This window comes from Aythya ferina (genome assembly GCF_964211825.1).
Source record: "Aythya ferina genome assembly, chromosome: 3".
Classification (NCBI taxonomy): Eukaryota; Metazoa; Chordata; class Aves; order Anseriformes; family Anatidae; genus Aythya; species Aythya ferina.
In genome coordinates, this window is record NC_140298.1 from 75,586,393 (window position 1) to 75,609,479 (window position 23,087).

At 38.5% G+C, this 23,087-nt stretch overlaps 1 protein-coding gene across 3 annotated transcripts in view; it reads left to right on the forward strand.

Annotated features, from left to right (window-relative positions):
- The window catches only part of SLC35F1 (solute carrier family 35 member F1), a 248,474-nt gene that overhangs the window by 191,323 nt on the left and 34,064 nt on the right, over positions 1–23,087 (forward strand). For all 3 annotated transcript variants that reach the window (XM_084512332.1, XM_084512333.1, XM_084512331.1), the window contains 3 exons: positions 3,581–3,708; positions 14,816–14,975; positions 20,759–20,915. In XM_084512332.1, the coding sequence (XP_084368458.1) occupies positions 3,581–3,708; positions 14,816–14,975; positions 20,759–20,915 (445 nt within the window). The remainder of the gene's footprint in view (positions 1–3,580; positions 3,709–14,815; positions 14,976–20,758; positions 20,916–23,087) is intronic.

The following is a 23,087-nucleotide window of genomic DNA, read 5'->3' on the forward strand; positions in this document are numbered from 1 at the left end:
TTTGTTTTGTTTGTAATTGAGTGGTGTTTTTTTTTTTTTTCCCTCTGGTTGTAAGGCAAAGGTGATGTTTATTACCAGTTCGGCTGTAGACTTTTGAACGAACCTCTTGATGCCCTCTAGTTCTCTTTTGAGTCTCTGCAAGTAGAGGCTTACCTACCTAACTGCTATCCCATTTCCCTTCTCTGTGTTGTCACTGTATTCACAGAAGATGCCATCTGTCTGTGATTATTGTCCACAGGTCCTCTCCTGCTGCCGCACCTTCTCCAGACTGTCTTGCATCACTGCCTTCTGCTGGGTCTCTCTTGCAGAACAGTGATATGTCAATATGGTGCTTGATTTCAGCCCCATCCCAAAACCAGGACTCCACTCACCTCTTCCTTGACTTGTCCATAGCTTTGGGTTAAAACCCACTACAGATGTTCATCTTTCTCCTGCCCTCTTCACAGAAAGCCTCCCACTTTAAGAGCAATTCATTGCCTCTATGAATTTTGATGACAATGCCAAAGAAATAGAGGAGAGTAAACAAGTAACAGCCCCCAAATTAACAATGTATTAAACATGGTAGGAGCTAATGTGGACAAAAGGACCCATGTCAGAAACCAGACCTGTGAATGGAAGCAAAGACAAAGCGTGTTCCACAGAGAAAGATGCAGCTTGTGCACAAGATTTTTTTCCAGGAACAAATTCTCTATTTTATCTCTGTCATGCTGAATGCCTGTATGTCTCTCTGCTTTCCACTGGGTGAGACAAAGACACTTGCTGTGAAGCTAAACCAATGTTCATCAGAGCTGCACGGTGCCTGCATAAATTCATTTTGTCATTGCTTTTTGTTCTGCAGAGCCTTCTCAGCTCAACCTGATCTTTTGAAGTTGGGAACATCTCAGAGATTTATATCAAAATACCACTTGCCATATATTTTTCTTATTTCTGTCATTAGCCCAGCAAGGGTTGAGAAAACAAAAGGGAGAATTATGAATGTCAGTTAAAACTGTAGATCCATTAATTTCCACCTCTGGAAACTCTGACTTTACCTTTTAGCCAGAGCTTATGCCTATACATTGCTTTTCATAGCTAACTTATTTGGCTACATCTGAACAGTACAGTGACCTGTGGTTGGAAGCTGAAGCTGGAGAAAGAAAGCACTGACAAACCAAAGGCACCACAGCTTCCCTGAGATTTGCCCTTAGTCCTTGGCCAGGGAGCCTAATGCCAGGCTCAGAAGCTTGAGCCTGCTTCTTCTGTCTGCTTTGTAGGTAGGGGGCTAACTGTCAAAAGCAGGCTTAAGTGGGATTTTTGCTGTTGGAATAAAGACTACTGTGACACTGAGAGCTCTGTACTGCCCAGTAGTTTGATGTCTTTGTATTTTAAGCATTCTCAAAATTTGCTCTGAAATGCCTTTCAATTGTCTTAGTGTTTTTCAGTTGGTATTTTAAAGGTGTTATCTGGGCAGCACAAAAATTAGAGAGAGTTTCAGTACCTGGGAAGGATTTATCTGCATGTTTTACACTGATTTTAGTAGGAGTTAGGACATCTAATCTCAAATGCTTCTTTTGAAAATACGTCCCTAAATGTTCTGCAAAATAAGATCTAAAACTTTCCTCTTTCTGCTTGCTCATAACAAATACACAAATTTAGTCATAATTCATGCCTGAAATGTATTGTTCCTGAACGCCAGTGGAAACAAAGGGTGGGAATTTCTTTTTAGTGAAAGTTCTCCTGTGAGTTGGTGGTAACAGGAAAGTGTGGTGTACTTGAATGTACTGACTCATTCTTACTTAGGGTCTTAAATAATTAGCCTCCTCACCGTCTTGTTTCAGCTTATTGAGAGAGAGAAAGAAAGAGAAAAAGAGAAAAAGGAAGGAAGGAAGGAAGGAAGGAAGGAAGGAAGGAAGGAAGGAAGGAAGGAAGGAAGGAAGGAAGGAAGGAAGGAAGGAAGGAAGGAAGGAAGGAAGGAAGGAAGGAAGGAAGGAAGGAAGGAAGGAAGGACAGGAAATAAAGCTTTTTAGCATTTACAGTTGTGCATTGTGTCATTATCACTGTAATAATTATGTTGTTGCCTAATTATATTCTACTAGATGTGTGTATATATGTGAGTGTTAATGAACACGCATCAGATTATTCAGATGCTTTGTTGAGGTAAATATCCATTCAAGTCAGTTGGTGGAGCCAAGATGTACCAGCTCAGATTTTGAATGAATTTCTGAAGTAATTATCCATTTTTCTGTGTTTGCATTCATGAGATTTGTGATAATCCTGTGCTCTGGAGAGCCTACCATTTCTTACAGTCTCATGGTATGCATATCACCAGGTTCTGTTTGAACCCGAGAACGAACACACTCATAATGGTGGAAAATGATGAGGGAGAATTGGGAAGCCTGAGCAAGTTTTGGTGCCAACTGACAGTAATGTTCCCTTTCTTCTGTATTTTCCACAGCTCGTTTTGATGATCACAGACACTTGGAAATGCTGCAGCAAAAGGAACAATTCTCAAGATAGTGGATTTCTTTTTAAACTTTCAAGACAGTTCAAATTCTGTTTCTGGTTCTTTCACAGCACAGGTCAAGCCCACTTAGATCCCTGTTAGGGCTGCACACTCTTAAAGACATAAAATCTTACCGTGCTCACTAACAATCAGTTTGCCCAGCCCCTTTCACAGCGGGGTCCCATTGTGACTGGAGCATACTGTCATGCAAATAAGTACCAGGTTTGCCCACCCTCACTAATGAGCTGGTTTCTTTTTCACTGAGAGCAATAATAATCCCTAGCCTAGCATGAGGACTGCTTTGACCTTTTGAAAGTTGTGGGTTTGATCTGCAGGCTGTATTGTACTGTCAATCTTTACATGGTGGAAATTAAGTCTTGGGTGATTGGCAGGGCTCCCATGCAAGGCACCACAGAGCAAACCTGCCTCCTTCAGAAGCTGGTCCAGGGAGCAGAGAAACCTGTCATGCAGTCTGTCTGTCCATCTCAGCGCAGCCATCCTACAAACAAGTCTGGTACTTTGGACCCCTAGGATCTTAGTAGCTATCCTTTGATCAGGATCTGTAGTCTGCCCAGAAGTTTTGCTATTGCTGGCCTGCCCTCATATCCCATCATAGTTACAAACACTGGTAATCCCCCACTTGTGGCAAGAAGCATCATGTGTAATGCAGCATTTACCAGTGTGTGTGGAAAGTATAAGTGTAGGTAATAACAGCTCTGTTCTTTAGCAATTTATAAGTGTATATATACATGTTTGTGTGTATAAAAGTAAAACTAAGAACACTTCTACAGCCTGCCCGAGTTGCCCTTGTTTTTGCTGGCATTGTTTACATCTCAAATGAAGTGGCAGCCTGGCCTTCACAACTTACTTTGCCAAGCTGGCTGTTTTCATTTCTGTAAGACAAGTAGGGTGTGTTAGTTTTCACCTCCTTGCCGTACCTAGTAATATATAGTGCTTTTCAGCCACATATTGTAAATGCAAGATATCTTCTAGATAATTTCTCTTGACATGCAGGTACTTTGTGCATATAAACCTAACTCTTTTACATAAATCTTCTTTTCACTCTCTCCCTTTTATTTTTATTTTTTTTAACCACAGGAGAAGAAAACTTGCTGGCAATTTTGAAAAGGAGATGGTGGAAGTACATGATCCTAGGGATAATAGATATAGAAGCCAATTACCTGGTTGTCAAAGCTTATCAGTACACCACTCTTACTAGTGTACAGGTAAGTACACAAAGGATTTTCTCTTTTTGAGGTAATATAACAGGCATGATGTGATCAATGTTTCAGCTTCCATTGGCTTCAGTACACTGACAGCTAGTTCCTTCCTGTATCTTCTCTGTGCTTTTTAATGCGGTCTCACAAGACATTTTGTTCATATTGTACTAGTTTTATTGCTCAGTGTTTTCCAAACTGTACAAAACCTCACTGTCTTTCATGTTATTGGGCTGTGCTAAACCACACATAATCACATTTTTGACCTAATCTTAATTTGTTCCTTCAAGGAAATATTTTCATATAGGAAGATGTGTTTTCTTTTCATTTCTGTTGGACTTGGAAATAATACAAGCACTTCCTTTAGAATTCGGTAATCAGGTCTGAGTGTAAAACTTGTCATTAAGTAAAATTAATGTAGATGTGATGAAGAAGTCTTACACAAGTAGTTTGGTGTATTATGTTATATAATTGCAGCTATCAAAAGTGTATCTTCCCTTAAAAAAAATGTACACGCAGTGAAAAAAAACTAGGGTAGAGACTTCTCCAAAAATCTAACCCGTATATTTTAAATACAGGCACCAAAGACTGAGTCTTCTTTCCTTTGAAATGCAGCAGTGAATAATAGAAACATTTTTAAGAAAATGGAAATTGTCTGTCCTGGGAAATCATTACATACTTCATTGCTACTTGTTCTAAAACAAACCTACTCCTTTTTTACGTTATGTCTAAATCACTGGGCAACCCTAGGTAGTGTTCAGGTTATTTTACACCTTATTTGCCTGAAGTTTGCTTTAGAGCCAGTAAAATAATAGAGTAGCACTTAAAGTTCTGCAAAACCAAAGCTAATTAGGAATATATCTCTTCCACATTTGAACAAGTGATACTGGAAAACACTGAGCATGTTTATCTGAATAAGAAGCAAAAACAGAAGAAAACTATAAATCCAAGGAATCTGAATCTTAGATCTAATCTAAATATTCACAAATGCCTCTACCATTGGAGTCATTTGAGAATTTTTTGAGAATTCGTTGAAGCATTCCCAGACTATTTAATAACACTTTTAACACTGTTCCACATCATATTAGTCAGTACAGAGTAAAACATAAATCCAACTGAATAATGTCTGATTTTATAGCTAATAAAAGCCTCCAATAGAAAAGCAAAAGCTGAACTGCTTCTTTTGCATGTTCACTTATAGCATGTAGGAATAATGGCCTTAGTAAGGCAATCTAGGTCATTAAATCCCATCTCCTGCAGCCACCAACAAGCGTGTTTCAGAGGTCTGTCTGGCTGCATCCATGAAAGGACAGTTTAAGGGCATTGCCAGTGTCTCAGCTGAATTTGTTAGCTGAAATGAGCCCCTGAGAGATAGGAAGGATAGAAGATGAGAACTATCATACGATACAGGCAGCTTTGTCTATTTAGACCTCTTCCACATAAAGTTTGCAACAGAACTCAGTTCTCTTTCCCCTAGAAAGAAAGCCTAGAAAATGGCTTGAAAGAGGGAAGAGGTAGAAGCTCAAATGTCATCAGGTGTTTTTCCAGGAGTGAGGAGTGCAAAATCTCCTTTTCCCCCAGCTGTCCTGGATTGCTCAAATACACATGGAGCGACTCAAGAATATATGCTGCATTTTAAACTCACTTCATGACATAATTTGAATGAGCTTCTAAGTATAGAGAAACCCCAAGACATGGTCAGAATGGTTAGCATATGAGCTAACACATTAAGATGTTGAATCACATGTTTGGTAAGTTGTAGACAAACAAGACCCTATTTCACCTGGCAATGAAACAGAAGGAGCTCGGGAGATTATTCAGCCTGAAACCACATTAGTCTAATTGGTATGAAATGGAAAGTAAAAGGTGTAAAATAGCCAGCTGCTCCTAGAATCTGGTTTCTGAAGGAGCAAACACGACTACTCTGCTGAAAGGATCTTCTGAAAGACATCATCCTACCAGAGCACTATGTGGGAGGCCATAAATGCTCACAGGTACCAAGTCTTTTGTGATGGGGAGAAAATAAGAGACCTTAATTTTTTAGACTTATTAACAGATTGAAATTTATAAGTGAGAAATTTTGCAGTGTTTTTATACTGGTGGTAAATGGACTGTTTCAGCAGGAAAACAGTTTTATAGCACATACCTTTTCCACATGATATCTGTGCTCTATCATCCAAAACTAACATGTGAATGTACTGGACTTGTGATGCTTTTAGGCACAGAACATTAAGCTGCTCCCAGCTAAAAGCCAAAGTTTAAAAGTTTAACTGTAAAAATATACCTTTATTGCAATGGATTTGCAGTTCTGCTTTCACTGTACAACTCCAAGCACTCAACAACTTTGTTAGCCAAGTAGCTCTGAACTCAGTAGTATCAATATTTCTGGTTAAAACTACATCTCACAGCCCTGCCACCCCTCCCAACATTATCTCATTGTGGTTGCAGAAAAAGACTGAAAATGGTGCTCTACTTCTACCTGCTATTTTGCACCCAGATCTTTCCTAAATTTTACTTTAAATTTTCCTTTAAGAGATCTTGGGTTGGGAAAACAGAATTTTCTGATAAAGTTTCTTATAGGTCTTTTACCAGTTTCCTTCAGAACCACAGTGAGCAAGGACACAAAGGCATAAATCAGAGATTAATATGGTACCTGACCTTTGCTTTTGGATGTGCTTCTGTTTGTTTCAAATCCTTGGTTACTCTATAATTATTGTCTGAGAACGTGGTGCTCAGCTCCACCATGAGATGAAAATAGAACTGTACAGCCTAAAAATGTGGAATTTTCTTTCTTTTTTTTTTTTTTTTTTTAAAGAAAAAGGGAAAGAAAGAACTTCAAACAGAAAAGACCTCACTTATAAACTGACATAAAGTAATCAAATTGAATACCAATCCATTGTTCGTTTCAGACTCCAAGGCTTCAGCTAAGGATAAAATCCAAGGTACCCTTTAGGTACCTAATTTTTATATATCTAAAATGCTGTGGACAGCTAGCATCTCTTGATCTGTGTATACATGTACTAAGCTGGTGCTGAGAGCATGTTCCTGGGATGTGAAAACTTGCATTTGAATCTCACAGGTTGCTCTTTCTTTGTAGCTTCATGTTCATTCATTGCATGCATAGAGTGCTTCTGTATTGATGGCTTTTGCTACCTAAACACCTGCCCCCATTTTAAAATTCAAAAGCTACGTATTCCTGCATCGAAGTAGCCTGAAGAACACAATTTATTAGAGATGATCTTAGCATACCTCAAGTGCTTACAGGAAGTCTGAAGTGCTTTCCGAATTACAAAGGTAGAGCCACTGTTTACATATAGTCATAGCTGTTAAAACAATACATAAGGGGCTTGAGTTAATTCCATCTCACCTGGGGGGGACTGAAACTCAACCATCACACATCCAGGAAAATGCTCAGAACACCAGCCTTGTAAGTGAAGATTGTCTCCTAAAGTGTACTTTAAAGAAGACTAATTATACACCATGTAAAAGGTGAAGCAGTTTGTCCAGGGATTAACTTAGACTTCCAAAAACACATAGCTCAATAATTGCCAGAGATCAGCCACACTTAATGCTCTTGGGTGCATTTGTTCTGATTCACAGATAGCCAAAAACTTTTATTTTTATTTACTCTTTGATGTAATTGATCTAAATTGCACTAGATTTTGCAATCTTCTTGAACATCAGTAGTAGCAGGTGCAGTAAACAGTCCCATGTATACTAGAACTAGATCCTGTAGATTTATTTTAAAACTATACACCTAAGTTCCAAGACTGCCTGTGGTAATACCTTCCATACTTAACCTGACTGTTTTTAAGACAACTCTGATGTAGGCGTGTGGAAGGTTTAATAATTATTTAGGAAGGATGTTTTAACTACTGTTAGAGACATCTTCTATGCAGCAAATAAAATTAGTTACCCCAGAGGGAATTAAAAGATTCTGAAGTTCTTGCAATTATTTAGATAATATTTTTTTTTTTGAAACTATGCTTGGACTTTGACTTCGACATTTGTAACCATAGCTTCCATATAAGAGTTTTCTCATCATATCAGGCTGCATTACGAGGAAGACTGTCCTCTCCCTTCTCCCTCTTTGCCCCCACAATAATTAGCTCTCCTTTCTGCAAATACAATTTTCTATCCACCTGCATATCACACTGTTGTGTTGTTCTTCCTAGTGGTACTGTAATCCTTTTTCCCTGTTGCGACATCATCCAGACTATTTGTGCAATGTCTTTCAAGATGGAACTGTGGAATATGCATCCAGTGTCACAGAAATAAGGCATTGTCAAAGACAGAGCAATGTTTCCAAACAGTGATTTATGTGGTAATTTATTCCTTGGGCAATCAAGCTTTTGATTGGCATGATGAAAACAAAGGTAGTAAAAGCTGGGATTTACAGACACCAAGAGACAGACGATAAAATTTCGGTGCTGATGTTCTCAGCTACTCTTAGATCACTGTGAGCCTCAGCAGTACATCATACTTCCAATTACCTGTGGCAGTTTTCATACCTCAACAACTGCCACCAGAAAAGGAAAGAAGTCAGCGGTAGGTGCTTATTATAGAAGTGCTGGTTGGCAATAGGCTTTGCTTTGTTCTCGGTCCCCACGGACTCAATGTGCATTGAGGCAGAAGGTTTGAGATAATTTTGAAGCAAATCTGGGAGGTGATGAGCAGGGGATTTGTGATATTGAAGCTGTTGATCCACCTTGCCCAGCACTCACTAATGTGAAATATCTCAGAAGCAGAGAGAAATTCCACTCCCTCCCTACCTCCCCGCATCCCATGCATGTAAGATTGACCATATTTTCCTGTTTTGCTTCAGGGCAGTGAGGGAATAGTGCAATGTTAATCAGGTTTGCAGAATGGTGTTGTGCCTACCACACATTTATACTGTGAGGGTCTGTGGGGTGTAGCTTGCATTTGTTTTTTATCATATTTTGAGTTGTTGTTCTGTCTTTTAACTGTTACAAACCCATAGCTCACAAACCAGCCCCCTTCAGTCTCTCTCCATGTTTTTGGAGTAAGCTTAACAGTAGGTATCCAGAGCTCCTGCCTCTCATAGCAAATTTCACTCCAAGCCAAGCTTTTCACTAACATAAATATGCAAAATCTCATTAAAGTCAGTGAAGCTGTGCCCATTACAAAAGCAGAGATTTTGGCGTTCTGTGCCTATTTTGCATATTCTTGCAGGTGAAATACAAAAGCAAAGTATTTGCTGTGGGAGGCATCCATGATTTTTCCTAGGCCATGTCAGAAGCTAATCCTCTGCATAGCTTACAGCAACTGGTGACAGAGAAGTTTCTAATAAGTAACCTTGAGAAAAGGGCTTTCAAAGCCCATATTCAGTCATCTTATTTGGGAGGGAAGCAAAGCAGAAAAGACATTTTTTTCTACAGAAGTATGTGACTGCTGGGGCAGCTGTCTGCTGTCTTAGAATGAGTGAATGGCTTCTTAGAATTAAAATGGCTTCTTCTGCCAGTGGTGGCTACAGTCAAAGAAGGAAGCTGGATAAAGGAAAGGCCATTTCAGTAGCCGGTTTGTTTGTACTCTTCCTTCACTATGGTATTTGAGCAGATCTCACAAAAGCATAGCTAGAGTGCATATTATAAGAGGAAGGGATGGAGAGGTGTGTCCTAACATATATATGTATATATAGTTTAATGAGTCAAGATGAGATTATTCATGTTGGTGGTAAAGAGTGTGCACATAAAGGATCAAGAGTAGAGGAACTGTGGGTTGGATGTGACCACCACTCTTCATTTAAATGACTGCAAGACCTCAATGAATTCCTTTTATGTACACAAAAAGCTGGAGACATAATAATCCTCATCTCAGGTATTGGTGCATGTGAAGCAGGTGTAGGTGAAGGTCTTTCACTAGTGATAGTTTTGATGGAGTTCCACTTTCTGCGTGGAAAAAAGGAAAATTCTGGAAAAGAATTAAAGGAACTGATGAGAACATTTATAGAAACACCCATCATGTGGCCCAAAGAAAACTAGTTAAGAGACCTTGTGGGCCAAATATTAATTTAATTTAGAGAGACTTCAGACTGGGAAGTGTCTTACGGCTTTTGTTTCTTCCATGTAGTGAAAATAAACCTTTTTTACATTTTTTGTAAACAAATGACATTGTTAACAGTTTCTTTCACCGACCTATCTACTGACAGTACCCTATATTTTGGCTTAATGAAAGCATGAAGACTTCTAAAATTAATTCTGTAGGTACATAAAACCATTCAGGAAAGCAGTAAAATTGTAATAAAAGGTAGAAACACATCAGAAAACAAAACAAAACAAAAGCTTCTTCTTTATTTGAATTGCTTAAAATAAATCTGTCAGAAACATCACCAGCATCCACACCTTCTTTGCAAAAGGTTTCAGTTTCAGGTCAGCATAATTGCTGAGCAGTTCCCCTGGCAGCTGGCAGCCAGCTCCATGAGGCTTCACGTCTCAGCTGGTTTTGTGCACGTGTAACTTATAGTGAAATCAAGAGAGTGTGGCATTGTGAAAGCAGTGGGAAAACTGGAACAGAGAGACTGCTGGAGTGGATGGCAAACTGTTTCTTCCTTTGACTGAAAAGCAAAATATGTGTCAGAAGGTGCATCTCTTCCTGGATATAGCACTTGCTGTTGCATTAAACTTACCAGTCCTCTTACTGCCTTTCAGTAGCCATCATATCTACTTGACAAGACAAAGTTGGGCGGTTGTGACACTGATCTCATTGATCTCGCTGCTCTGGAGAGCCAGCTGAATGGAGGGTGCAGCTGATTCTCTGCATGATTAGTTTGAGGGCAGCACTAATGAGAAACTCCTAATGTGAAAAAAAAAAAGGGCTTATAACTGGAGGAAAAAATATAATGAATGTTTAAAAAGGAAGATTCAGCTCAGCTGCTCCCACAGGAAGCTTGCTGACCAGCTTTTTTCTTTTTGATATTGCTGCAGATCAGCAGTTCACCCTCTGTACTACAGACCTTTTCTCTAAAGCTTGCCAGCTCTCCTTTCCAACCACTAGCAGCACGTTCTTACTCTGTATGTGCAGGCACACGCTAAATTTGTGAGATCAGAGACTGTGTGTTTATTGTTAGCAAGAGAGTGTTTGTGAGTCACAAGTATAATGAAGTGAGTGTGCTTTAACAAACGAATAAACAGAGGAAATAATTTTAATGTTGTGTACCAACAGACTCAGAGGCAGTGTAATATCTTTTAGAATCAAATAAGACTCTTCAATCTCTAAAGCAACACAGCATTTTTATAATAAAAGGTAGTTGCAGTAGAATGATATACCAATAGATTATAGATTATTATATCCTGCCTTCTGAAGTGACCCAATTCAGAGCTCTCAGTAAAGGAAGCCACAGAAAAATATGGCAAGGTCAAAGCAAAGAGCTGTTCTTCTGCTTCCCCCTGTACAGAATGTTCAAGCTGTCTGCACACTTTGATTTCAGTTTTCATATCTTTCCGTGGCAAAATAGGAAGCATGTTTTCCTTTAGTTCAGTGAGATCTGAAAACTTGTATGATTAAAATAGTATTTTTGACTAAAATCAGGTCACTCATTAATTTAACATAATGACAGGGTATATTCAGTACCTTTGAATAAGCAATTAAAAAGAAGGAAAATATAGAAGATAATTCCAAGTGAAATATTGGTAAATGATTGACCTTTATGTACTGTGAATGAAATTCAAGCAAAGCATAATTTATCTTAGTTATTATAGAAGCTTTATAGTTGGGAAAATGGCAATTAGATATAATGTATTTTATTAATCACTGAAAAGACAAATAACAAACAAAAGAAAAAGCAACAAAGAACATAAGAAAGCCCTATCACACATCAGGTAATCCATGATGGCACATCTTTTGTCTGTAGAATATATGTGCATTTTTTCTTCTGTTAGGCAGGTTTATTGGAAGAAAAAAGAAAGTCAGAGTGAATTCAGTCTGGAAGAACTGAAATGTAAAGCTACACCTTAAGGGTATTTAAGCAATATATCCTAGGTTATCTTGATGCTCATATTGTAGTAAGGTATTCTATCTACCCCATTGTTTAATTACAGGTGTAAACAAAGTACAATTCAAGAACTATGTAACGTCAATGGATGTTACCTGCATTCACTGTTTATATCTGATGATGCTGCAGTATTGCTAATAGCAGTTTGTGGGTCAGACCTTGGACTACTAGTCCCAAAGAGACATACGTTTTCACACTGATGTCAGCATTAGCTGTTTGTGGCAGGTTCTGTTCATGCTTCCCTTGAAGTTAGTGCTTGAAAGAGACATCTTCACATACTTGAAAGCATAAGTGTGTTTAAATATTCATGAAATGAGAAGAATTTTTAAAATCTTCCTCAAAAAGACTCTTAGTTGGAATTTGCATGTTGAAGTACACATGCTGCAGGTAGAAACAATTTTTAAAACTTGCTGCGGAAATCACACGAGCACCCTAATGCATACCTCATTTTCACAAGGAAATGTTCTTTTTGTGTGCTTAGCCCAGAGCAGGTAAAGCAGCCCAGAATAGACCTGCTGCCCACAATGCACATGTAGTGCCATGTCATTTGTGTGAGGTCTATATTCCAGGTGTTAGGGGTTAAAAATATCCAGAGTCACTCTGTGTCTCTTGAAAGACAGTAGTGAGTAACTGAAAGTTGACATCTTCATATTCTTAAATTTGTTCTTAAAAGCTGTTTTTGTAAGTGACTGGAGTTCCTGATCTTCCAAAATCAAATGTTTGCTCTAGTGATGGTTGCACAAAATAGAACCACCAGACACTGAGTTTTCAGTAGGACATAGTAACTGTTAGTGGAGGGGTTATAAGTAGTTTCTTAAAACACCTCTGTGTTTTCAAATTTCTGAAGTTTATTCTTGAAGTTCTGGTTTTAGGGCTCTTGTCAGACCTGGGCTGTAGGCCATAAGAGCTGCTTAGGTGGGCACACGAGGGCAACTCGGCCTCTCTCTGCATGAAAAATGCACAGCCATGGAGGAGAGCCTCCCAGGGCAAGTGGTGTCCACCAAGAAGACCACAGTTGCTTGGCTCTCAGAAGAATTCAGCTGGCCACTGTTTTGTTCCCAGGCCTGGATGGAAAAGAGCTCGGTGAGAGATAAGGTCACAGCATGGAAACATTATTCCAATAGGCTGCAAACTGTCTATGGAAAAAAAAAAAAAAAAAAAAAAAAAAAAGAAAGAAAGAAAAAAAAAAAAAAAGAAAAAACTTATAGCATATAAGTTATGTTTCTCAAGTGTGTTTTTACAAAACAAAAAAGATATTGAGTGTTAGGTCTGTTGTATGCTGTATACATTACGGACTCTTCAGAGGCAAAGCAGATTTCCTGTGCAAACCAAGGAACTCGTACAATTTCTGATGGTCTTTCAGCCATTGCTCCTCTTTGTGTTTGGTCTGTAAAGAACAGCATCATGAGGACTGCTGGAGGCAGTTTTCACTATAAAATGGCTTTGTCATGCCTTTTAGATCATTAGCTCTCATTTTCAATGCAGAACACTCTTTCAGCTTGGTCCTTTCCAATTTGTAGTTTTCCTCATCAGTTCTGCTGTGCTTTGGGACTGCCTGAGCCACCTGAGAGCTTGTGTGGTCCTGCTCATGAACCCTTTCTTTTCTGAAGGCTGTTGCACTGATTTTCTGGGGAATCTTTTCAAAGAATGCATTTCTACTGCATAGTTTTGTTTTTCAAGCAAAGTTTCAGGGAAAGTCAGCTTTAAATTTTTTGCTAAACCCCTAAATTTAGTACTTATGATGTGGGTAGCTCTCATGTAAAGAGAGGTACACTTTCTAATCACTGAATTTTTCAAATCATCCAAAATTATGTTTCTCTTCAGATAATCCCATGAACAGACAAAGAAGTTGAAAGGGGCATGATCATTATTTCATAGTACTTAGTGTGCTTAGTGGCAAATCACACTGAGAGAACAAACATCAGATAGTAGGCCCATAGAGAAGAAAAAACAAATTGCGTCATCTAAATTCAAGGTCACAAAATCCAGAAGAGTTTCCCAGAACTACAGACACATTACTTTTTAAGATAAACCTTTTCATTAGGAAGAAGATGCAACTGTATAGATCTGGTTCCTGCTGTATCAACTGGCATTGACTAGCAGCGTACGCCACATAATATGTTAAATCTCTTTGTTAGTCAACAGAATCTCAACATCTGTATGTGTATAGGAAATGGGATTCAGTTGGAAGTGGGTTCTTAAATTCAAGTTTCTTTGGGTGGTTCTTACTCAGGATTTTTGTTTCCTCGTGGTACACTGGTAGTTTCTAAATATAATTTAATCTTAGAAATTATGTTTCTCTTTTCTCCTTTTTTTTATCATGGATAATTTTAATTCTTTCCTTTAATGGGTAATTTTAATTATCTAATCTTGTTTATTTTTTTATCACGGGTTCTCTGTGTTTACTGTTGGGTGTCTCTGAAAATAACCTTTAAAGATTATATTTCATAACACTTATTTGAGAAAGCTCTTACCCAAGGTCTATTGGCAAAAAGACTGAGCTTCCTGCACTGCAGGCAAGGTGTTTATTTATTTTTTTTCCTTTAGAGGCATATGGGACTATATTTCCAAGGAGCTAACAGTCCCCACAGGGGACAGATTTTTCATAAGTATTCTGCATGCAGAAATCCCTTGATGGCCAGATTTAAAAAATCTGTGTGTTATGAACATTCCTGGTTATTGGACCTGAAATGACTGAATCAAAGCATATGTCTAGACTGCAGGAAAAGTGTGCTCAGTGTCTGTCCCTTAATCACCAGAGGTGGAGACCAGATGGAAAATAGCGTGTTGCTCTTCTGGCCAAGATTTCCTTCCCATGAATTTGGAATATGCACCTGAAACAAAGAACAAAGCAGTTCTACTGGGTCTTACAACAGCTATATTAACAGCTCTCCTGAATTAGTGGAATAGTCATGAACAATATAGTCTTGTTGTCTGCCTGTTGGATGACACAAGCACTTGAATGCATTTTCTATCTGGTATCTGCTATTACTAAGTAAATAACCTGCTCCTGTCTTCTGGAAACTACCCTAGTGTTTTAGGGTAAAGTGTTAGCAGGTTGATTTTTTTTGTTTTGTTTTCTTTTTTTCTTCTCTTTCTTGACAGCTCCTAGATTGTTTTGTCATCCCGGTGGTGATACTGCTCTCCTGGTTCTTCTTGCTGGTACGATACAAGGCAGTACATTTCATTGGTATCGTGGTCTGCATTCTGGGCATGGGCTGCATGGCAGGAGCAGATGTCCTTGTTGGCAGACAGCAAGGAGCAGGTGAGTAATGATGGGTGTGTTGTACTACCAAGTTCTGTTCAGAAAAACTGTTGATCAGAATGTTTCAGAACAGGACAAAGAAAAGGGGAAATGGGTGAGAAATCCTATGTGTTGATGAATCCAAAGCACTGCACCATTCAGGGGTGAATGGCATTCTTCTTTTTCAGAATGGACAGAGAACAAAAATGGATCAGCAGTTAGAAGTCAGCACTATTGTAAATGGACTCGCCCTGTGTCTGCAACGCATACCACCCTTCATGCAGGCTGGGGGGACATGCTAAACGCTTGTGGCTTCACTCTCTTTAGGCCTAGTTGTTCGACTGCAAACCTCAGTTGCTTCCTTTCCAAGTTGGCTATGTCTTCGAATGTACCACCTCTCCTGTCCACTGTGTATGCCCACCTCTCAGCTCTGCTCCCTTTTTTGTACAGAGACAAGGTCACTGGTTAGATACTAAAAGACACCTAACCTACATACTAACTGTACCAACCGGGTTATGCACACAGTCTCAGAGTAAAGGTTTAGGATTTAAATTAGGATTTAATCATTGCAAAGCACCTTCTTGTGTACAAAATGTTCTTTTTTTTTTTAATGTGTGGCATCAAACAAATAATGTGTGTGTGGCTATTAATGCAGACTAGACAGAGTTAGATTTCATTGATCAACTTCCTCTGTCACATTGATTTTTCTAGTGCCAACCCAAATGATGTGGGAAGGATAGAAATTCTTTTCAGAGATTGTCAATTAGGCACAGTTTTCATTCTTAATTAAAAGCACTGAATAGTGAGCTAAACATAATACACTGGGATTTAAAATTCTTTCTGAATACAAATGCAAGTGCTCTAAGAGCTGCACTTGCCAGGATGCTACTCAAGAAAACAGGGAAGTTTGGGACAGTAGCCACTATATCTTCCTGCCCACTTTTATCCCTGTTCTGAAGACTTTTAGTTCATTGTGATCCTCCAGAAATAGCTCTGTCCAACCCATAAATGAAAGAGTATACTCTGTACTTTGGAATTAGAAAAACAAAGCTGCATTAGGAGTGACTGATTTCAGAAGGACTGGGATTTCAACACTGCGTTCTGGGAGAAATATCCTGTATCCCTATAATTTAGAGAGTAACATGCTAGGGCAGTTGAGTTGTGGTTCAGCAGTTGCCTGTAGGGCAGTGGACCTCAGCAGAAAGGTGAACAAGGACCAGACTGAAAAACTGACATTTTGCAGTCTACTTGCAATAATTAGATATTATTTGCCATATTCATTACTAAAGGATGGGTATAGCTGTTATGTAATATGTCCAGAAAAATCAGTTAACATACATTATTGCCTTTTAATTTGAACCTACATATGAAAAAATGTGTGTGCTTATTTCTACACCCAGAGAAGAAATATAGCAGAAAGCCACATATGACAGAGGCAGCAGCTTTTCTAAGTGGCAAAATGGTGTTATTAAAATGCAAGAATGTATTTCCAAATTGCTATATTCTCTTTAACAGAATAAAATAGGTAAACTATTTTGATTGAGCTGGCTGAACGGGTAAAACTATGCATTAAAAATTTGCAAATAAAACAAATACTGGCAGCAAAAGAAAATATTTCAAGAAACTCATAATTAAATAGTTCCACATCATTTATACGATATTTCTCAAGACTGGGCAAACAAAAGAAAGGAATACACCAAAAACAATGAATCTGCATTAGTCCTCACTAAATTCTTTTATTATTTCTATATTTTAGATTACAAGAACTGTTGACACCTGTTTGCCCCCATTGACCTTAGTATTTACTATATTAGAAGTGCCCTAAGTCTCTGCTAGGCATCCACCACATGTAGCAATTTAGCCTGCAAACCAGTACAGCAAGGAAACATGGATTTAAAATGCATCACCGAGAGATTAACAGGTATTTTCCAAACTGTCTGCAAGAATTAGATATAATTTGCAGGCATGGTCTCACCTTTCAGTAAATATATGATAATTTACCTCTTTTGGTTGTACCTTTACTCACGTTTTGCACATTTCTTGAAGGGAAAGGCAATTACTTCCAAGTAGTTGGTGCACTGTCACCGTACATGCCAAATAAACCTTAAAATAACATTTTTTTCTGAACTATTACCCCAAGGAACCTTGGCACATGTGCTCCTGCTGTACACGGGCCTAAGTCACAGGGTTCTAAATGTTTCATCCAGATTTTCAAAGGATGAAACAGAGCTTCAGTTGACCACAGTCTCTGAAAGTCAGTCATTTCAGTCCTGTTAATAAGTAAATGAGAGTCTGTTTAGTCTAAAATGGGACAAGATTTTTACAGAATCACAGAATCACAGAATTTCTAGGTTGGAAGAGACCTCAAGATCATCGAGTCCAACCTCTGACCTAACACTAGCAGTCCCCACTAAACCATATCCCTAAGCTCTTCATCTAAACGTCTTTTGAAGACTTCTAGGGATGGTGACTCCACCACTTCCCTGGGCAGCCTGTTCCAATGCCTAACAACCCTTTCAGTAAAGAAGTTCTTCCTAACATCTAACCTAAAACTCCCCTGGCTCAACTTAAGCCCATTCCCCCTCGTCCTGTCACCAGGCACGTGGGAGAACAGACCAACCCCCACCTCGCTACAGGCTCCCTTGAGGTACCTATAGAGAGCAATAAGGTCGCCCGTGAGCCTCCTCTTCTCCAGGCTGAACAAGCCCAGCTCCCTCAGCCGCTCCTCGTAGGACTTTAGATGCTATAATCATCAGTAGTTATAACCAAAAGCAAAGAGAACCACCTCTAATGCTGCAGGGTAAGGTAAAAATCTGGCAAAGTGGCCTAGATAGGGTTTCAAAAGCAATTGTGTCAGAACATAATTCAAATGTAAATTATTTATGTTAAACTTCAATGCAATAACTACTCCCCAAAACATAAACTCCTCTCTGGACTGTCTGACCTCTGCTTCCACAGAACATCCATGTCCTAACAATGAATAATGCAAAGCTTGTTTTGGGAATTTGCGCTTGTGTTTCTTCAGAATGACCTGTGCCATTAGATTGGTCGAGTAAACTGTATTACCCTAAATGTCTTTAGAGTGCCTCTGTGCAGTTGCTATGTATTTCCTTAGCAATAAAAACAGCATATGCATGTGGATTTTACAGCCATGAAAATAGCCATGAAAATATGGATATGTTAGGATATGTTAGTCTTGGAGGAAAATTCCATAGTCAGCCTCTTGGGGAAGCAAAGAAAAAGCATTTGACAATCTAGATGCTAAGAATTACTAGCGAAGAAACAAAAAACATAGTATAAAATGTTGTTATGCCACTGTATAAAGTATTGACACACTTGCATTTTGAATACCATGTTTTACTCCAGTCATCTAATCTCAAAAAGAAATGAACAGGGGAAAAAAAAAAAAAGCCCACGGAAAAAAAAAAAAAAAAAAAAAGCCTGTGGAGAAAGGTGAAAAAGCTGCTCAAGGGCATAAAATGGCTTCAGAATGAAGAGACCATAGACAGACTGGGACTTTTCAACCTCTAAGAAAGACAACAAAGAGACAGGATATGGTAAAGGTGTATAAAGTCTTCAGTGCTATAGAGAAGGTAAATACAGAGTGATGCTTAAATATTTTTTGAGATACAGAAGTTGTTGGCTGCTCAATATGATTTCGGTATCAGGCTGAGGAGCTAAAAACACAAAGTACTTTTTAATAGTGCATACTTACATTGATTATGTTACTGCCACAGGCTGTTGCAGAGGTCAAAAATACATGGTCTGAAAAAGACTTTACACAAATTAATAAAGAATCCATCAGGATCTAATAAGTTCAATGGTCTAATGCATCTTCCATTTCAGAAAATCCCTAATCTGTAGAGAAGCACTTTGTAGTTCCCTCAGGTAGCCTGTGCTCCCCGTGCCAGAGGTGGCTCCTGGGCTAGGCAGACCACTGATTTTGGCATCCTTACTTGTGAAAGCTCTGAAGTTTGAGGCTCACACTCCCCAAGCACAAGTGAGGTCTGGGGAGAGCCATCACAAGGTGGTGCTTGGCACCATCTCATTTGTGTGAAAATGCTCAGCCTCTGGGTTGTCTTTGCCTCACACACGCAAAGGATGATATTTTTGTCTCAGAAGTTCAGCACAGCCAAACTCTAAGGTCAAAAACATTTTCAGCAGTACTTCCCCAAAGTGCCAGTGAGTAGTTATAACATATACCAAATGAGTGAGTTCAGTGAAGGGTGATTAAAGCCACCGTGGAACATGAAATGCATCAGGGGTAAGAAGAGGTTTTATGAAGTGCCAATGTTTATTTTAAATTAAGGGCATCTTCTGTGGCCAATTGCCACAGGGTAAAAGGAAAGTACTGGATCTTAAAAAGATAAATTGTCAAATATAAATCTGCTGTTAGTCAAATTACTTGCAAAATGGAAATTCAATGAGACTTGAGGTACATGAAAGAGAAATGTAGTAAATACTAACATTTACTAAATACACAGAGGATACATCTCTGAGTCAAAAAAATATCGGAGAGTGGGAGTGTGTTAAATATTTGCCCTGTTCTTATTTGTCCTTAAGCAACTTGTACTTTTCTGGTACTTGTAGCTAGTGTTGGAGACAGAATACAGAATAAACGAACCTTAACGGTCTGCCCTATTACGACCATTCTTACTTTCATAAATTTCCCCTCACTGGAAATTCCAGAGCTGTGAGCTGGAATGAAAATTGAAGGTTTAAAAGAACACCACAATGAAAAATTTTGAAAAGATCACCTTGAACCAATAGGAATGTTTTCCTCCCCTTTTTATTTACTGCAAAGTGTATTTTTTAATCAATAAATTAATTGAGCCATTTTACAAGAAAACAAGGTTACCTTCAAAAGAAATGCAGTCTAATGTTTCAGGATTCCTACTGAAGCTTTTCAAAGGAAAATCCTTTATAACCAGTTCTTCTGGATTTCTCTGGTTCTGCAGAAATATCTGGCAGCTTTGTGAAGCTGTAGCTCTTGTAGGAATCATTCAACAGAGGAAATTGCATGTATCAGGCTTCAAAACTTGTGCCTCAGTTTTCAAACTGAAACTTGATCTTAATCAAATCTCTCTGCAGCTCACTCTGTCCCCAAGTAATAAAAGACTCCAAAACTTTAAAAATTTTGAACATTCTTTGATAACACAATGTTTTAGTTATTATATATACCTGAAAGTACTGAAAATAGATTTTGTTGTTCATTTTATGCATTAGATACTGCTATGTTAAATGAGCCTCCCTTTAAAATCTGTCATTATCATCACCCTGTCTACACCTCATCCTTCCATCTCTCTTTCTTATCAAATGGCTTCATGTGAGAATGAGGTCACTTTTGGGGTTGTAATGATGTCTTCATTCATTTCACAGGTATGCAGAATTTTTCACTCAGTTTCCTATCCAAATACCAGACCTGTTTTTGCTTAAATTTCAAGATAAGATGCGAACTGTTCTATATAGCTGAGACCCATTCCATCTGGAAATACATGTGATAACAATAAAAAGTATTATTTGCTAAAGAGTACCACATGGTTTCTTTAGTTTTTACATGTTCTTATCCTTCAGATTCTCTTATCCACAGCAAGAATAATGCTCTCCATTCACTTCTTCTAGATATTGTTGGGATAATTGAATGAAAACTGTTTTAATAACAAAACATTTGCATTCAGCTTATTAACCCTAATATGGGCTATCTAGTGTCTGAGTATTCTAACCCATGGGGCAGAACTCGCAACAGGTCTAGACAAAAGGTCATTGTTTTGAGACGTTCTGATTTTCCCCATGTTTATTTCTAGGTGAAAATAAACTAATAGGGGATCTCTTAGTATTGGGTGGAGCAACACTATACGGCATCTCGAATGTTTGTGAGGAATATATCGTCCGAAATCTGAGTCGAGTGGAGTTCCTGGGCATGATTGGACTCTTTGGCTCCTTCTTCAGTGGAATTCAGCTGTAAGTGAGCAGGTTTGAGCTCCAATGTCATTCAAATAAGTGCAGCCGTGGTCTCCTTTGCGGTACTGTACCCCTCTCTTCAAAGGTAGCCATTTCCTGTGGAGACTAGGTATCTGCTAATTTTGGATTTTGCATTGTTTTTAGTATTTGAGATAGTTGGATTTGAGTACAGATACAGTTACACAAATTTGTAGCTTAGTACTCTGTTTCAAGCACTGTTTTCCTCGAGTAGTCACACGGGGCGGGGGAGGGGGTGATGGCAGACACATCCTACCGTGATATTGCTTGAAGACAAATGAATACTTCACATTGGTCTGGTCTATGAACAGCAAAGTCTCTACAACTCACTACAGTTCTGTTTCATACTTAAAAAAAAAATGCTTAGATTTCTTAACAGGTAGGAAACATATTCAGAAGGTATTTTGCTGTTTGGTTTGTTCTGCATAATTAATTACATTATGATATGGCAGAAATAATGAAAATGTCCTTAAAAATTGGCCTTTTCATGTTGAAGTATTTAGTGCTCAGGAGATTGTGACATGGATTTTAGGATCTCCTGAGTCATATCTATATCCACTTGTACCTAATGAGCCTCCAGGCCTAGGATCTGGGAGGTAGCATCCAGTGTTGCAATACTGTGACTGATAAGAGTGCAGTAAAAGTCACTATGCAAGATTGTCACATTTTACATGGGTCCATCACTGGTACTTCTCACACACAATAACTTTTGATTATCAGTCAAAAACAAGTTGCTTACCTGCACATCTGAGCTAATCAGCTTCTAAGAACAGAGACTCATCAAAACAATGACCCATTAATTCCATTTAATTAGTTCTGTTTCTTTAGCCAGAAAGCTAATTATATTTATGTGGGATCTGAAAACATGACTTAAAATTATTTATATTAACTGTCTAACACACAAACAGTTCCTTAATATTAAAATATACATATATAGAGAGAGAGAATGCAAGAGCACGTAAATGCACCTATTATCTTAGGGTAAAGCATTTTTGTTACCTAGAGTGTTTGTGGTAGGTAGGTACTGGCTGATTCTGAAGGTATCATAACAGTGCTCTTGTCTTTCTGTGCATTTAAACAGTAATATATGTCTCATATTCCTGATTTTAATTATAGCACCATTACCATCCTCCTTGACTCAAGAAGATAGTCACAATTCAGAGTCTATGATTTCTTTTGCTGGTAAGAAGCTGGTGCTGGAACGAGGTATCTTTGTATACAGAGGACACAACTGGAAGGAAACAATAAGACACCATTTCATTGCTGAAAGCTCTAAGTTTTTTCTAGTCAACCTTTGGCCCAGAAGTTCTTGCCAACGATTTTTTCTCCCCAGCCTGTACAGCATTTTGCTGCCAGCAATTTTCTGGCACTTTTTGCAGCCCTGCCCACATTTTGTTTATGTATGTACCTTTTTGATGAGATGGCAAAAGTTTGCATTTTGGAAAAGGCCACTAATGTTTCTGCTACTTGGTTTCATGAAGCAATTCAGATCTTTCTTATCTTTTCCTGTAATAATGAACAGATGTCAGTTCACAGAGGTTAAATCTAACTAGCTGTACCAATTGTTTCAAAGAGAAGCCAACGCCACAGGTTACAATGGCAGAATCTTTCTTTGGAACGTTACTGGCCACTTTGATACAAAATAGGACATTTGGGTTTTATAAACTGAAGTTATCTGGGGAAAGAATATCTCAGAAATAGGACCATTTACTAGCATGCTAGGAAAAGCACTGGTCAAGGTTTGGTTGACATCCACAAGGTGGAGATTTAGAACATATTTGTTCTGATACATCTGGAGGTGTAGGTCTCAGGTTCAGGGGGTTTACAGGGAGCAAGCAGTACAATTCTGAAGAAGGGAAGGTACTGAAAAATGTGTAAAACTATGCTGACTCTAGGAAAGGCAAAATAGTAAATTTATAAAAATAGTAAATTTACCCTGAAGTAAAGAAAAGTGTTGGCTAACTACCCAGGCATTGTGGAAGGTGAGGTTTAGTGGGCTGAATGTGGTTAAAGTGGGGAGGAACAGAATGTCAAAACAAAACAAGAGTTGGGGATATAGTAACTACACAGAAAATTGACATAATTCTGGTGGAATCACATAATTGTAAAATATTTTACTTTGTAACAGATACCTGATGGTCATCAGGTTCAATA